The following is a 15,435-nucleotide window of genomic DNA, read 5'->3' as shown; positions in this document are numbered from 1 at the left end:
CCGGGCAGCCGCCCCCGCCCCCCCCGCCCGGGGGGCCGGGCCGGGCTCCCGGGGGGCGGGGACTCGCCCAGTGGCAGCAGCGTCCGGGCCGGCGGCGGGCGCGGGGCGGCTTCCTGCAGGCGGCGCCGGGGCGAGCCGTTGCCCGCCGCAGCCACCGCCGCCGGGTCGCGGGGTCGTGGGGGCCGCGGCGCTCGGGCCGCGTCTGTGCCTCCCGGGCGCGCTGCGCGGCCGTCGCTGCTGCCCGCGCTCGTGCCGCCGCCGCCGCCGCCGCTGCCGGTTACGCCAGCCCCGCCGCCGCCCGCTCTGATTCTGCGCATAGGCAGCCCCCAAGCCTGTCATTCTGCAAAAACACAGTTTACTCAACACACCACACACACACTCACACACACACGCGCGCACACACACACGCGCACACTGCCCCCCTCGCGCACACGCACGGAGGGCGCGAGCGAGCAGACGCGCACACCCGGCGAGCCAAGTTCCGCAGCCTGGCATGGCTTCTGGGGACCTTTACGAGGTACGGGGACGTGGGTGCGCGGGCCGGCCCCAGCCCGCGGGCGGCGGGCGGCGGGCGGACGGTGGGCGGCGGGGACCGGGCCGGGGCCGGGGCCAGGCGCGAGCCGGAGTTGCCGAGCCCGCGGCGGCGGCGGCGGCGGCCGGAGGGCGGCGGGGGCCGGGCGCGCCTCCCGCCCGCCCGCCCTCCCGCGGCGCCCGCGCCCGCTCCCTCTTTCTCTTTCTCTCGCACACACACTCTCTTACTCCATCTACTTTGCGGCCTTGGAGGGGAAGGAGGAAGCCGGGCGGAGCCGGGGCGGGGGAGGTAGCGGTCCCGGGGAGGTGTTTCTCGCCCGACGAGCCGCCTCGAGTGCAGAAAGTACAGGTAAAAGTCGGCGCCGGACGTGCCGGGAATGCGGGGGGCCGCGCGGCGGCCGCCGGGGGTGCGGGGCCGGGGGTGCGCGGCCCGGGCTGGGCCGGGGGCGCGGGAGGGAATGGGGGCGGGCCGACGGAGCGGAGCCCGGCCGGGCCGAGGCGGGGTCCTGGGGGGGGCGGCCATGGAGGGGGCGGCCGGGTGGGGAGTTCGGGAGGCACCCGCCAAACCGCTCCCCGGGGCCACCAGGCCACCTCCCCCCTCCTCCCACCTGCTGCCCCCGCCACGGGCTCGGGGCTGGGGCGTGGGGGCGGTCCTTGCGGGTGTCGTGCTCACTGGGGGCGAGAGGGGGCGCTGTAGAGGGCCTTCGGTGGAAGGAAGAGCACATGGAAGGCGGAGGTGGGCGGTAGCACGTTGCTAGAGGACATGGGATGTGAGCCCAGCTCCCAACGCTCTACGTCACCCTCAGTGGATACCTGTCTCCAGGTCCACACAGGTTAGTGGCCAGCATCGGATACTTTGAAAGCGTCTCAAAAGTGCTCAAGGAAGACATTAGTCTGGCATCTTTGAAACAGTGGAGAAATAGCCATGGCCTCTGGGAGCTAGGTTTTACTAGCTCTGGACACAAGTTACTGCTTTTGGATTCCCGACAAGTGGACAAAACAAGAAGCAACCCCCTTTCCCTGGGGAGAATGCCCAAAAGAGCTGTTGGCCCCAAGAGAAAGTTCAGGCTAAGAGACCTTCCATCTTCAACCCGAAGGCCTGCTGATTCTCCAAGAAGCAAGACAGAGTTCAGCCTGGACCTGGACTCCCCTGCACATAAATCTATTAACACTAGCCCTGGTTCTCAAGGCTTTTGGTTAAATTGAGATGAGCACCCCAAGGGGTGGAATTAGCCTTCTGGGTAGGAGACCACAAGGGTGATTCACCCACAGTGAGCTTTTTCCTCTGGGCTTTCTGGACAGCTGAAGCTTTTTCAGATGGTGGGTTTGCTGGTGGGTGTGAGAGAGGAAGAGTGGAGGACAGGCAAGGTAGCATCTCAGCTTCCTGTGCGACCAGGGTCTTTTGGATGATTCTGGACTTGGTGAGGCGCAGTCATGGACCACTAGTGGGCTCAGGTGTCATGAGAGGACACTCCAGTCCTATGGAGAGGTCCGTGTGGTGAGGAGTTGAGACCTCCTGCCAACAACCAGCACTAGCTTAGCAAGCTTGTGTTTGTGAGCCACCTTGGAAGCAGAACCTCCAGCCCCAGTCAAGCATTCAGATGACCACAGCACTGGTGACATATTGACTGAAACCCCATGGTATTTGCTGGGGCCCAGCCATCCAGCTAAGATGTTCCTGGGTTCCTTGAAAGAATGATGCAAGTTGACCTCTTCTCTACCCTACTGCCTTCCTCATCCCTGTGCTGACAGAGGAGATGAAGTTGGGTAGAGACCTGGTGAAGAACTTTGGCAGATTGTGCCCAATAGGTCATCCAAGCACTTTTGCCTATTTTAAGATGGTGGAGCAATTTCTGAAACCAAGAAAGTTGAAGCACAGTAAAATGGGATGTTTGATTGAGCTTCCCGAAGTATAACCAGCACTATTAGGACATTGGCCAAAAGTAGATATTGTTCAGGGGCAAAGTTCATCTCGCTGGGAGTATGGATTTTTCTACCCATTGATCTTGAGTCATCTTAGAGCTGCTGACCTTGCCTGGTGAAAAGCTGCATCAAGAGGGAATTAAGAGGACACGTTAGGAGCTGTCAGTATTTCTCCATTTAAAGTTTGGAACTTATAAACCTTCTGGGGATAATTTCTTGTTTAATGATCATCTGAAATGCTCTCCTTAACATTGGTAATTATAGTTGCCAGTTGAGTCTGTTAAGAGGGGAGTTTTCACACCGGCCTTGGAAGTATCTTAGCACCTCACCGAGTTCTTATTGAAGTTCAGTAAACAAGACAATAATAATAATTACTTCTGTGATAGTAGGTAATTGTACTAGATGTAAAATAGTTTTCCTGTGGCTGATTATTTGCACAGTCATTACTAAAAGGGCTAAATTGCATTACGAGTATATAACCAATGTCAACATTTTTATAACCTGTGTCTACATTACATAACACGTACTGAGGAATTTAATTTGTTGACCAAATTTAGCTTTAAAAACAATTAAGAAGTGCTAACTGTACATTAGCATATATATTTGTGACTGTAAAACTGTTGTGTGTGTAAAAAATAGGATGTTGGTTTAAGGACAAATCTTGGAATATCCAGTATATTGATTGACCTTTAAAGAAAACAAAAAGAGGAAAACTGATACCATTCTCAAGTATGATATTACTTTAATTAAATGTTATACTCAAGGGTATACAAAATGGCTTCTTGTAACCTCTGACCAAGAACCCACATTTTGAGTGGGCAAGAACTATTACATTTGTAATTGATTTATTTCACCTGTGTGTCTGCTGACACTCTCCTTGACCTTTTATGGTGAAGATGTGATTTGGATTGTAGAGATTCTTCAACTTCTCTTTGGTGCTTCAGTCAATGAAATTGTAAAGAGTAAACCTTCCCTGAATAGCGTCTTTTAAGGAATAGGTGGTAATTTTAAAGACACCAACAAATGAAAACTTTGTTTATGTAATGGCACTCTTCAGTCATAATGAAGAAATATGGAATCAAGCTCAGTTTCCAAAATTTTGGTTCTTGATAGATTATTTCTCTTATAGCAGAGTTCTCATCATCGTCCGGTATATTATAGCCATCACCTATAGGAAGGTGATCTTAAATATGGGTTGAGCATTTTAAAATCAGATAATCTAGATGCAAAATGAAATTCCTTATCCAGATGCCGTGGTCTACAGTTTGCTAAACGTAAGAGTCATAAAATGGTAATCTGTGAGCCACGTCTAGGCTATCTGTGTGTTTTGCCTCACCTTGATGGTAGATAAGAGAACTGGATTTGAATGCCTTTAGATGGGGCATGTGATGCCTAGTTTATAATTGTCCCAGTGCTCCTTCTTACCAGGTACCCTTTCTGCTTCACTCTTAAATTACTTATCTGGCTCCAGTAGGCATTAGAGTTTGTAGCCCCAGGATGCTCGTCAACATTCGCTAAGATGCTTGGATATCAGGAAGACATAATCAGTGGAATAAGGAGCCCAGTTGTCTTGTCCATCTCTGTGTCCTTGCACATGCAAATACTTGTTCACTGCATCACTGAACAGAAGACTGACTTAAGTACAGATAAAGTACCTTGGCTGACCTTGTTATGCTTGTGTTGAGCGCTACTCTCTCTTCTCTTTTCTTCTCTGGCTTGTGGTCTCTCCGTGGTGGTAATACCATGTGTAGGGGTGGCTCTCAGTTCTCTCTGAAAGGAAGTTTGACTGAGTCGCCTTCCACAGAGCTAGACGGTTACTCACTAAAAGATGCGTTCATTGAATGCATCTAAGCTTCAACCATGTGGCTTTTGGGTGGTGTTTTATACTCTCTCTCGTGTAATTAGCTGACATTATGAGAGAGGTCTCCACTTTGTTGGCAAAAATGTTCAAAGAGAATGCTGTATGTCTATAGAGAAGGTCAGTAGCGGCCAAGTTGAAATTTATCGAGATGGACTTAGCAGTGGCAGTTCCTGATGTTTGTCAACGTTCTGTTGATTTATGTATCCCAAAGTTCTATCTTAAAAGGATCAAATGTGCCATGTGGTTTTTTTTTTTTGGGGGGGGGGACTGATATGCATGCATGTATCCATATCTAATAAATACGTATGTGTTTATATAATACATATATAATAAATACACATATATGTTTATATAATACGTGCATAATAATGTGTATATATATTAAAAAATACTGATTTCATTTCATTCCAAATAAAATAAATAACAATAATAATAGGATTTTAGTTTTGTTGAGAGAAATTTACTCTAGTTAAAAATCGATGCTGCTGCAGTGATGAACACTGGTGTCTCCGCTATAGCGCTACATACGCACCCTGCGTCCTGCAAAATCACGCACTGAAAATAACAGGCTTATGGGAAAAACAGGATTGAGGCCGACTGCTGAAAACATTTGGAACTTCGTAACCAGGAACAAAAACAAAACCAAATCTAATAAAAATGCAGCTCAGTTAAATCTCCACCTGGCTGGTGTTTGCCCTCACCAGGTCAGTCCATCCTTTACAGCCTTCAAATTGGGCTTGTGCTTCTTTCTTCTCTCTGTAGATCACAGACGTCATTCTCTTCTAATAGAGACCATTTTCACTGAAATTAAATCTGGCCCAGAGCGTAGCCCTCTGCATTCATCTGTATAGAGAGAAATCTTTCTGTAGCTTCTTCATCTGTAATTTGCAGCATTGCTAGGCAAGTTAAGGTGGTGGAAAGGTCGTAGTGCTTGATGCCACGATCAGCCCCTACTCATATTAAAGGAAGGCACTTGAGTGCGTTTCCAGCTTTGTTGTAAGGTCTTCAAACATCTTTGTCTTTCTCTTTCCTTGTGAGAGCTCTTTCCTATGATTGCTTAAAAGTATTAACAAACTATGAAAATCGCATAAGAATCAACACAACTTGTTATACTGGCATATTCTCCTACTTACCACTCGTGCCTGAGGTGAAACGTGTAGTCACAGAACAAATGGTCAGTGATAAAACTTCTTGAATCTCTGTATCAGTATTTGCAGAGACAAATATCATCAAAGAAAATATATCGGATGAGTTGAATTGATTTCTTGGCACATGGTAGGCACCTGAAGAATATTGAATTGGTGTATGATTCTCCCAGCTTTTGAAAGTTATTTTATATTATCCCATGTGGGTAGATATCAGCTTGTTTTCAAGTAGTACAGACTTTTATGTGAAGTCGTTCCACATCACATAAGATCATTTCTTCAGGGGCTTAAACTGTCCTTGAAAGGAGTTTATACGGCTTCTTGCAGCCTGATCAATTGATAAGGGATGGTTCAGGCATGGTAACTAGCAAAGATCTTAAGTATTGGAGACACATTTAGTTTCCAAAGATGTGGGTCCTTCGGCATCTCTTGGATGGTGAAGAGAGGTGTAGATGTGGCTGATGGTTCATAACACCATCGTTCATTTGCTCATTTCACATAAATAGAACACCAAATATATCCCAGGCACTATACTAGGGAAACATGAGATTGTGCTCCCTGGACCTATGGTCTAGTGCAAGACATAGTTAAGAAAATAGGCAGTTTGCAGTGCGGTGGGAAGAGTGTTAGTACAGGGCAAGATGGGGTTCTCTAGGACCATGGGAGGACCAGCCTTGGGGGAATGAGAGAAGGCTTTCCAGAGGAAGTGATGACTGTGGAGAACTTTGAACTAGGAAATGAGCATGATCAGGTTTGCAGGACTTATTGAGAATATTTATCTTTTCTGTTTTTGAAAGCAATTTATGTTTATTGTTGCATCTTGGAAAAATACAAGCATAAAGAAAAAAATTATAATACCTAAGATAACTATTATTATACATTTAGCGTACACTTGATGTTTATTAAATACTAATGTGATATCTGAATTAATTAAAATGATAGCTTTCTTGGTGTAGATACAAATATAAGAATGAAATTACTTTCTATATGTATTTATGTAATTAAAATATCAAATTGGAACATAGGGTACATATTGTTTTATAACCCTCTTTTATATATATATACATATATATATATAAAATGAGCATTTCCTTCTATCTTAAAATATTACTCTGTATCGTGATTTTTAATGACAGGCCAATTTTCACTTGAATAGATGCACTATTTTGTGTATAACTGATCCCCTGTTGTTGGACATCTAGATTTTTTTTTCCATTTATAAACCATTTAAATATTGCTGTTATTAACCTCCATGAGCATAATTATTTGTCTTCCTATCTTATTATTTTCCTGAGGATAAATTCTGAGAAGTGAAATTTCTAGGTTGAAGAATGCTAACATTTTTAACACCATTGCTACATAATCTTAGATTGCCCCTCAGAAATGGACAGTGGATTAGTTTGGAGGAAGACTACAAGTATGGTGACCAGTTAATATGCTCTTTCAGTAATTGAAACAACTGACATTGGTGACTTGAACCAAAGGAGTGGTAGTAGAGATGGAGAGAAATGGTTGGAATTGAAAGATTTAAGAAGAATCGACATAATTTGGTATACCAGTCAGGATTTTGTTTGGCTGCTTATAATAGAAAATGTACAGTAACAGTGGCTTAAACAAGGTTTATTTTCTTACATGAAATACACTTGGAGTTAGGCAGTCCAGGGTTAGTGTGACGCTCCATGAACTTCTCAGGGTATCAGGCTCCTTCTGTCTCTTTCATCTTCAGTTGTGGCTTCTACCCTTAAGGTCACTGCTTGATCTAAGGTGGCCATGGAACTCTAGCCATCTTTTGTGTAAGAGGTGATCTAAGGTGGCCATGGAGCTCTAGCCATCTTTTGTGTAAGAGATTGGAGGAAACAGGAGGGAGGGAGGGGCAAAAGTTGAGTCATCCTCTATAAAGAGCGGCTGGAAGTTCCATGCAATCCTGCTTTCATCTCATTGGCCTGAATAATTATATGGTCACACCTAGCTGCAAAGGAGGCTGGAAAATGTGATTTTCAGCTGTACTCTCCTCTTCCCTGCTCAAGTAAGACTTGACTGACAGTATGTAGGGATTGAGGGAAAGGCAGGAGTTGTGGGATAACTTCGTGGTTTCTGTTTTGGTCCATTAGGTGGATGGTGGCATCAGTCACTGAGGTAGAGACCCGAGGAAGAAGCATTGAGTGGAGGAAGTGGGGACGGTGGAAGGGACAATGAGTTCAGAGTGTCTGTGGGACATCCAGGTATAGATGTTCATAGCAGTAGGTCATGTGAGCCTGAGACTCAAAAGCATTATCTGTCATGGAGATAGAGATTGGAAATCATTAGTGTATAGATTATAATGAAAGCCAAAGGACAGGGTATAAACACAAGGAGGGTCCAATGGAGTAGGACTGGAGAAAGTGGACATTTACAGGATGGAAGAAGAGAAAGAAGATCAGATTTACAAGGAATAGCAAGAGAGGTAGAAGGAAAAACAAGAGGCTTTGCTGTTATGGAAGGCAGTGGAAAATGCATTTCATGAAAGAAGGGTCAACAGGGTCTTTTGGGTGTAATAACCAATAAGTCATTGGTAACCTTAAGGGGCATCTATTCCATAGAGTGTGCTGGTGGGAGGACTTGATTGCAGTGTGACAGTGAACGGGGTGTGTGTGTGTGTGGGGGGGGGGAATGTGGATGTAGAGACATCTTACATGGGTAACACTTTTAAGAGTCTTGAGTGTGACAGCCATAAAAAAGAATGAAATAATGCCATTTGCAGCAACGTGGATGGACCTAGAGGTTATCATACTAAGTGAAGTAAGTCAGACAGAGGAAGACATATCATATGATATTGCTTATATGTGGAGTCTAAAAAAGTTGTACTAATGAACTTATTTACAAAACAGAAACAGACTCAGTCATAGAAAACAAACTTATGGTTACCAAAAGGAAGAGGTGGGGGAGAAATAAGTAAGGAGGTTGGGATTAGCAGATACACACTACTATATATAAAATAGATAAGCAACAAGGTCCTACTGTATAACACAGGGAACTATCTACAATATCTTATGATAAACTGTATGGAAAATAATCTGAAAAAGAATATATCACTGTGCTGCACACCAGAAACAAATACAACATTGTAAATCAACTAGTCTTCAATTAAAAAAAAAAGAATCTTGAGTTTGATAGTGAGGAGAGAGTGAGTGTGGTATCGAGGGGTGAACTGGGAGAATGGATCAGCCATCTCCATTCTCCTAGTTCTACACATGCTCTGCTACTTTGGATGACTTGGATAACAAAAAATAGTGATATGCACTTTGGGCTGTTGAACTTACATTCTTAGAAGAAGTGATTTTCCGTGAATTCTACAAACCTCTCTCCTGCTGAACTATGACAGTTGGGTCCAATGTCTTCAGTAATTTTAGCTGGAGAAAAAAAGTAGAGCATGTTTAATATTGTCACCCAGAACCTTTCAAAATAAAATTTAATCAAGGAAAAGGTCTTGATATATTGAGTACCAGGAGATAAAGTTCTTCATTAATGGGTTTGTTGCACTAGCAATTCTCTGAGAGGAGAGATCACTGGGGTGCTATTGATAAATGAATGTGATGGTGTTTTATGTGTCAGTTATTCAGTCAAACACTAAAATAGGTGTTGCTCTGAGGTTATTTTGTAGATGTGATTAAGGTCCATAATCAGTTGACTTTAAGGGAGATTATTCTAGATAATCTGGGTGGACCTGATTCCGTCAGTTGAAAAGCCTTACGAAAAGAACGGAGGCTTACCTGAAGAAGAAGAAATTCCATCTGTGGACAGCAGCTTCAGCCTGGAAGAGTTCCAGGCTTCCCTTCCTAATGACCTGCCTTATGGACTTTAGACTTCCCTAGCCAGTTCCACAACCACATAAGCCAGTTCCTTGTTAGATCTCTTAATGTATATTTCCTAGTGGTTCACCTTCTCTGAGTGAACCCTGATTGATAACAGTCCGTGTACTCGTCCACATACCACCAGTTGGTAACACTGTGAAGCTAGATCTTTCAGTCTTTTTGAACCTTGATGGCTTCTGCCGTGAAATGAGAGCTCTTCTATTTTTGAAATTCCTCCTTCTGATTGAGTCCTGTTACTTCTTCACATAAACACCGTACTTCTTGGTACCTGTCATCATCTTGTTTTTATGTAGGTGTGAAGACGGGCAAGCTCAGAGCTCCAAGAACCCTGCCACGTCTTTGTGTTTTGGAGTCGTTCCCTGGAAGCCATGCTCGGGATGGCAGGCAGAGGTGGTGTTGGACCCCTGGGGAGGCCTCCTGTGGGTCTGAAATTTGCCCCAGCCTTGAGTTAGCCTCTGCTCTGATAGTTGAGTGAGTGATGGGGGTTGTGGAATAGCTCCTCTGGGTCCTGATCCATGCCTCTGGTCCCTCCTCCCAGCTAATTGTCTCCCTCTGACATTGCCCAGTTAGCCTGCGCCACTGGGTGGAAGCAGATGCCTCCAAAGGTCCTATCACTCTGGTGAAATGCCCATCTGTTGACCAGGCCTATATAAAGCTGTGATCGGGTTCCTGGGAAGCCTGGGAGAGCCTTAAGTTTGTCATTTTATGTCCTGCTTTCTCTTAACCATGTGTTTTATAATAGAAAACCTAATGCAATTTATAATCATAGATATTTTTATCAATAAAGTGTTAAATAGTAAAAAAAAAAAAATTATTCTTCGTTCACTCCAGTCATCCCGTCTCTCCCGGAATCCCCCCAGCGTCGATCCATCACCGCATTGCTTTCTAAGTGACTTACAGAAGCATCCTTGTGGAGACTGGAGGGACATGTATGCGGGACTGGGGCCCTGGGCCACACTCTGCCACACCAGGAGTTCCCCCGCCGAGGGGCCACCACCCTACTCTCAGATTCGTGATCAGGGAATTTTCCTCTTTGATTTTCATTTCCTTGTCTTTGAGTCTAGTGTTCTAAAAATTGTATCTCAAGGGCTCTTGCTCATAAACCATGGATCTTATATAAATGCTGGATTTGAATTTTATTTAAAAATAGTTATTTTTGTTCAGTAATCCACCAATCAGATATTTATTGTTTGGTAACTGCGTGCCTAGAACTATGCTAGATGGTGGGGCTGCAGCCACAAACGTCTTTTAAACTGCTGTTCAGAATGTGATCGTGAAAAAAACCTAACGCCCACATATGCTTATATACCACATTTTTAACACAAGGCAGTGTTTTTAGTATGTTAAAAGGGGCAGCCAGCTCAACTCTTTTTTGCGAGCAGACCTCAGAATACGGCTTTTCTTGCCATCTCTGGACATATAACTTGAACTTCCAGTAAATGCACTGTATTAGCAACATTGTAGGTCTGCAACGTTCTTAAAAATTGTTAGGCCTGTTCATATCTCCTCACGTGAAAGTGTACAAGCAAACACACTTTGTAGCACAATGCGCCTCACTCCATTAAATACCTCTCAAGGTTCAGGTGGTGCAGTGGTGAATATTCTAGACCTGGTGTAATGATCAGTGTGTGGCAATAACTGAATCTCTAAAGCTTTGTCTCTTTAAATTGTATACAAGGTGGTGGTGGGGGGTTTATTGAGAGTTCTGGGTCCTTCTGCCCTGACTTTTAAATTTGAGAGGAAGAATGTGAGCAGTTGTATGTTAAAGGTTCAACCATGAAACAAACATCTGACTTCAGGATCAGTTAGAGTGAAGGACACCCTGAGATTGCAAGGCGAGATGATGAAACCGAACCAAATCTGATACCACTTGCAGCTGCTTTTCGTAGCAAATCAGAGATTGTTTTCTTATGGACAAGCAAACCACATGCGGAAATAAATTGCCGAGGCTGTCATAGGAAGACAGTGACATCCTCAGACCTCATTTAAAAACTTTGCTCTTAATCAGAATAGGCTTTATCGCTCTCACGAGTTAACTCAGCGATAAGAAAGTGTCATGTTATACTTACAGAAGAGATCTCCACTAAGAAGTTATCACATGTATCTGATTTTATGTGTTAGGTTTCCTGGAACCATTTTGATGGGGGAAAAGGGTTCCATTCCCGAACTCCAGAATTTTCTGCTGGATTCTAAACTCTGTGAGGGCAGGGGCCATGTCTGTATTTTCCATGATTGTATTCTCGACTCGTGGCACTTTGTTGGGCACATAGTAATCTTTCAATAAATATTTGTTGAATGAGTCATTGAAAATATTCAAAACCTATGCTTCTCGGCCACCTCGGCTTTCTCTTGAGTGAACATCCTTTATTATTTCCTCTCTCCCTTTTCTAAGATTACTTCAGATTGTCCTTGAAATTCAAGTTTCCATTTTGCCTTCCACCAGATCTTATATAGGTTTATTAGGTAACAAAAGTCCCTCAAGGTGAATTCAGGCATTCAAGTCATTGTCCTTCATTGTAGGTGACAACTGGATTGAGAGTGGCCATTCTCTGTTAAGTGCTGCATGTGGCAGAGCCCCTCTCACGCTGACACACACAAAGACCGCCCTCCAGTATGCAACCACCTCTGCCATGGGCAGCTCTGCCTCTCTACTCAAGCCTCAGTGTTGTGGCCCAGTTTGATACGCACCATCCGTTTTAGGTTGGTCTGCTTAGAACTGGACTCTGAACTGGAGAATTGTATCCAGAGGGTTTACTGAAGGATGCTCTTGGGAGACACACCTGTAAGGAAGGGAGGAATGCAGGATGGGACAGATGGTGAAGCAGACCAGCCGTGAAGTTACAACTGAGGTCTCAGCGGATCCTCAGGAAGGCTTGGGAGCTGGGATGGCTCTTCAGAAACGTACCGTATTGAGGCCAGGGAACTGAACTTTCGTATCGCTAAGTCAGCCAGCTGTTGCTGGTAGGCTGCCCCTTGGCGGCGGTGGGGGGAATGTATTCTTGGGCAGGGCAGCTCCCTGTGGTGGAGGGCAGTTCCCTTTGAGGGGCACATCCGTGAGTCTTTAGCAGCACGGATATTCATAGAATTGAGGGGATGGGCACATCGACCCTGGAAATGGGACCTGGGTGGAGTATCACATTATCCAGTACCATCAGTTCTTGCTGTTCACTGATCAGTGAACCTGTCTGCTCTGGATCCACCAGAATACATGTCTGTCACCTAGGTTGTATTTTAGGTTATTGGTTCCTCCCAAAGACATCATTTGTCATTTGACAGCTTCTTGGGGCAGCCCAGGTCTTGAGTACTGACACACTGGCCATGTGTTGGGATCGTGCTTGTGATTCCTTATCTCTCCATACAGCGTGCAGCGTAGGACCACGTGCGGGGAGATATTTCACAGGCCGTCATTTCTATTGGGTCTCCACTCCTTATTCTTGAGACATTTTCCTTGACTGGCTCTCCCACTCCTCAGTTGCCTTTATGTCCTCATCTTGTGCTGCCTGTTCCTTAAACTTGGAGCTTTTTAATAGTGTTGACCCAGGGTTCTTCTGTTCTCTCATTGTGCTACAGTGACTATATGGGTGATGCCCAAGTCCCTGACACTTTGCTTTTGTTTTTGTTTTTGTTTTTTTCCCTGAGCTCCAGAGGTGATATCCATCTAACCCTCTTGGGCTCTTTAAACTCAATATATCCAAAATTGAACTTATGTTCAACCTATGTAAGACGTGCTTTTCCTTTTGTTGTTCCTAGCCTCAATAGTACCTCCATCCAGCTGTTCCATAGCTAGAAATATGGCCTCCTTTGTTTTGCCCAGTCATCATGTATGTTCTGTTGAAGCCGCATCCTGAATATTTCTTGAGCCCGTCCTTTTCTCTTCATATTCACTCTCACCACTTTAATTCAGGAGACAACTCCCATTGTTTCAGTCACTCTGCTACCTCTCAGCTGATATCTATGCATCTAGTTCAACTTTTCTCCATACTGCGCTCACAAAGGTCTTTCTTTCTTTTTATTTTAAAGGGTTTTTTTTTTTGATAGATTTATTTATTTTATTTATTTATTTTTTGGCTGTGTTGGGTCTTCATTGCTGCGTGTGGGCTTTATCTAGTTGCAGCGAGCAGGGGCTACTCTTCGTTGGGGTGCATGGGCTCTAGGTGCACAGGCTTCAGCAGTTGTGGCATGAGGGCTCAGTAGTTGTGGCTCGCAGGCTCTAGATGCAGGCTCAGTAGTTGTGGCGCACGGGCTTAGTTGCTCTGCAGCATGTGGGATCTTCCCGGACCAGGGCTCGAACCCATGTCCCCTGCATTGGCAGGCAAATTCTTAACCACTGCGCCACCAGGGAAACCCAAAGGTCTTTCTAAAATCCCCATTTTACAATGTCTCTCCAGATGAAGTATCTTTAAGTGATGTATAGGCTCTTTGTGATTTGGCCCCTTCTTGTCTTCTGCTAGTTCTCCGGTTACAGCATATATTCCATCCAGAGAGCTCTGCTCTCAGTTCTTGGATGTTCCAGGTACTGTCCTTTAATCACACCCTCCCAAGTGACTGGGCGCTCTTCATTACCAATCCTGCCACAATTTTGCTTCCTTAATTCTTGCTCAACCTTTAGGTCTCAGCTGAGATGTTGCTCTTGGCAAAACTTGCCCGACTCATCAAGGGTTTTCTTTGGGCTCCTGTAGAACCCTGTTCATCTCTCATCACAGCACTCACGTTAATAGGTGGTAATTTGTTAACTTATTTTCTGAGTCTCCCACTGCGTTGTAAGTTTTGAGAGGGCAGGGATTCCCTCTGACTTGTTCCATCGTTAGCACCTAGCACAGTGCAAGACTCAGAAAACAATCTAATGAAAGAATTAATCTGTCCCGGTCTTTCATTTACATGAAAGTTGAAATTGTCTCAGATATTTCTACAGTCTGTTTTGTAGGAAGCTTGAAGTCATTTTCAATCTTTCAGTTTTCCTAAGGGTGTCTAAGTCTTGAGTCTATTTTCTTTGTCTTTATTGTTCAATTAATAATAATTTTGGTTTCTCATAAGCAAAACTCACTGACAGCATTTGGCTTTATGTTATCAGTAAAGCTAATACAGTCTTGTATTCAAAGGATTATTGAATCTTGGAGTTGGATGAGATTTTTGAATTCCTCTGCTCAGTCTTTCACTAACATCTCCAACAAGTGATCAGAATTGAGGGACTCTTTTACTCTTTTGAAGGAGACAAGTGCTTGAGATGCTAAAAGTGGCTGTTTGTCTTCACTAAAATCTGAGTGTGTCATCCATGAGACAGAGATGATATCGTCCTAGACTCTTCTGGAGAGTCGCCTTGGAAATCTTGATGTCATTATCGCTTTCTTACGCAAGACTTAGTAAAGGAGGCCAGTGAGGCTCAGCACAGCCTTGAGTCTTGTTTAATTCTCTTGTTGATGGAGAATGGGGTTAGGACCTGCCTCACCGACTGACATCACAGGCCTTGACATTATGGGGAGCACTTGATATCTAAACTTTTCCTGGAAATCCAGACTCATTTATAAACTGTTGGAAGTCAGATCAACTCATGGAATCCCAAACTCCTTTGGCATTAAAAAGTGAATGGGTAGCACTTTAGTGTCCTGATATTTACATTGCTGTGTTTACTTGTCTGCATTGCCACCTAAAACCACGTTCACTTTGAAGAATATGGTACACATGGTGGTTTGTGGAACAGACTTTGGTAAGGGTCTTGCAGTTAATAGAAAGGGGAAAGGAACCACACAATGGCTGCCTTTGGGATGTAAAAACATAATGGATCTTCTTCAAATTATTGACCTAATTTTCTCTCCAAAATTGATGTATATTTTAGTACCATGTAGGATTGTAACAGATTGTTTTCTTGTCTTGGTTATCAGTGATTCCAAAGTCTTTGAAATCTTGAGGCACTTCTATGTTTTATTATCCCCCCGCTCTCCAACTCTTGTGTGGCTATGTCTATGGTATTGACTTTTTGGGAAGCTGGTGCAAATCCCATTTGCTTTTGACTTAATGAATTGGTATATCTTTTGAAGAAATCTCATCTCTGATACTGGTTGATGTATAAAGAGGTTTTTGAAGTGTAACTTCCTATGATTCTTGTATAAAATAGTCTTATTAATAA

The 15,435-nt window shown here is 44.5% G+C and overlaps 1 protein-coding gene across 1 annotated transcript in view; it reads left to right on the top strand.

Annotated features, from left to right (window-relative positions):
- The first annotated feature begins 263 nt into the window (after window positions 1-263).
- CDYL2 (chromodomain Y like 2) overlaps window positions 264-15,435 on the top strand; it is a 168,821-nt gene continuing 153,649 nt past the window's right edge. Inside the window, exon 1 of the mRNA XM_059904966.1 lies at window positions 264-517. Coding sequence (XP_059760949.1) covers window positions 494-517 — 24 coding nt within the window. The 5' untranslated portion in view covers window positions 264-493. The remainder of the gene's footprint in view (window positions 518-15,435) is intronic.

Source organism: Balaenoptera ricei, chromosome 19 (genome assembly GCF_028023285.1).
Source record: "Balaenoptera ricei isolate mBalRic1 chromosome 19, mBalRic1.hap2, whole genome shotgun sequence".
NCBI lineage: Eukaryota > Metazoa > Chordata > Mammalia > Artiodactyla > Balaenopteridae > Balaenoptera > Balaenoptera ricei.
Note: the sequence above shows the minus strand (reverse complement) of the source record. Positions and strands in the feature narration are given on the sequence as shown.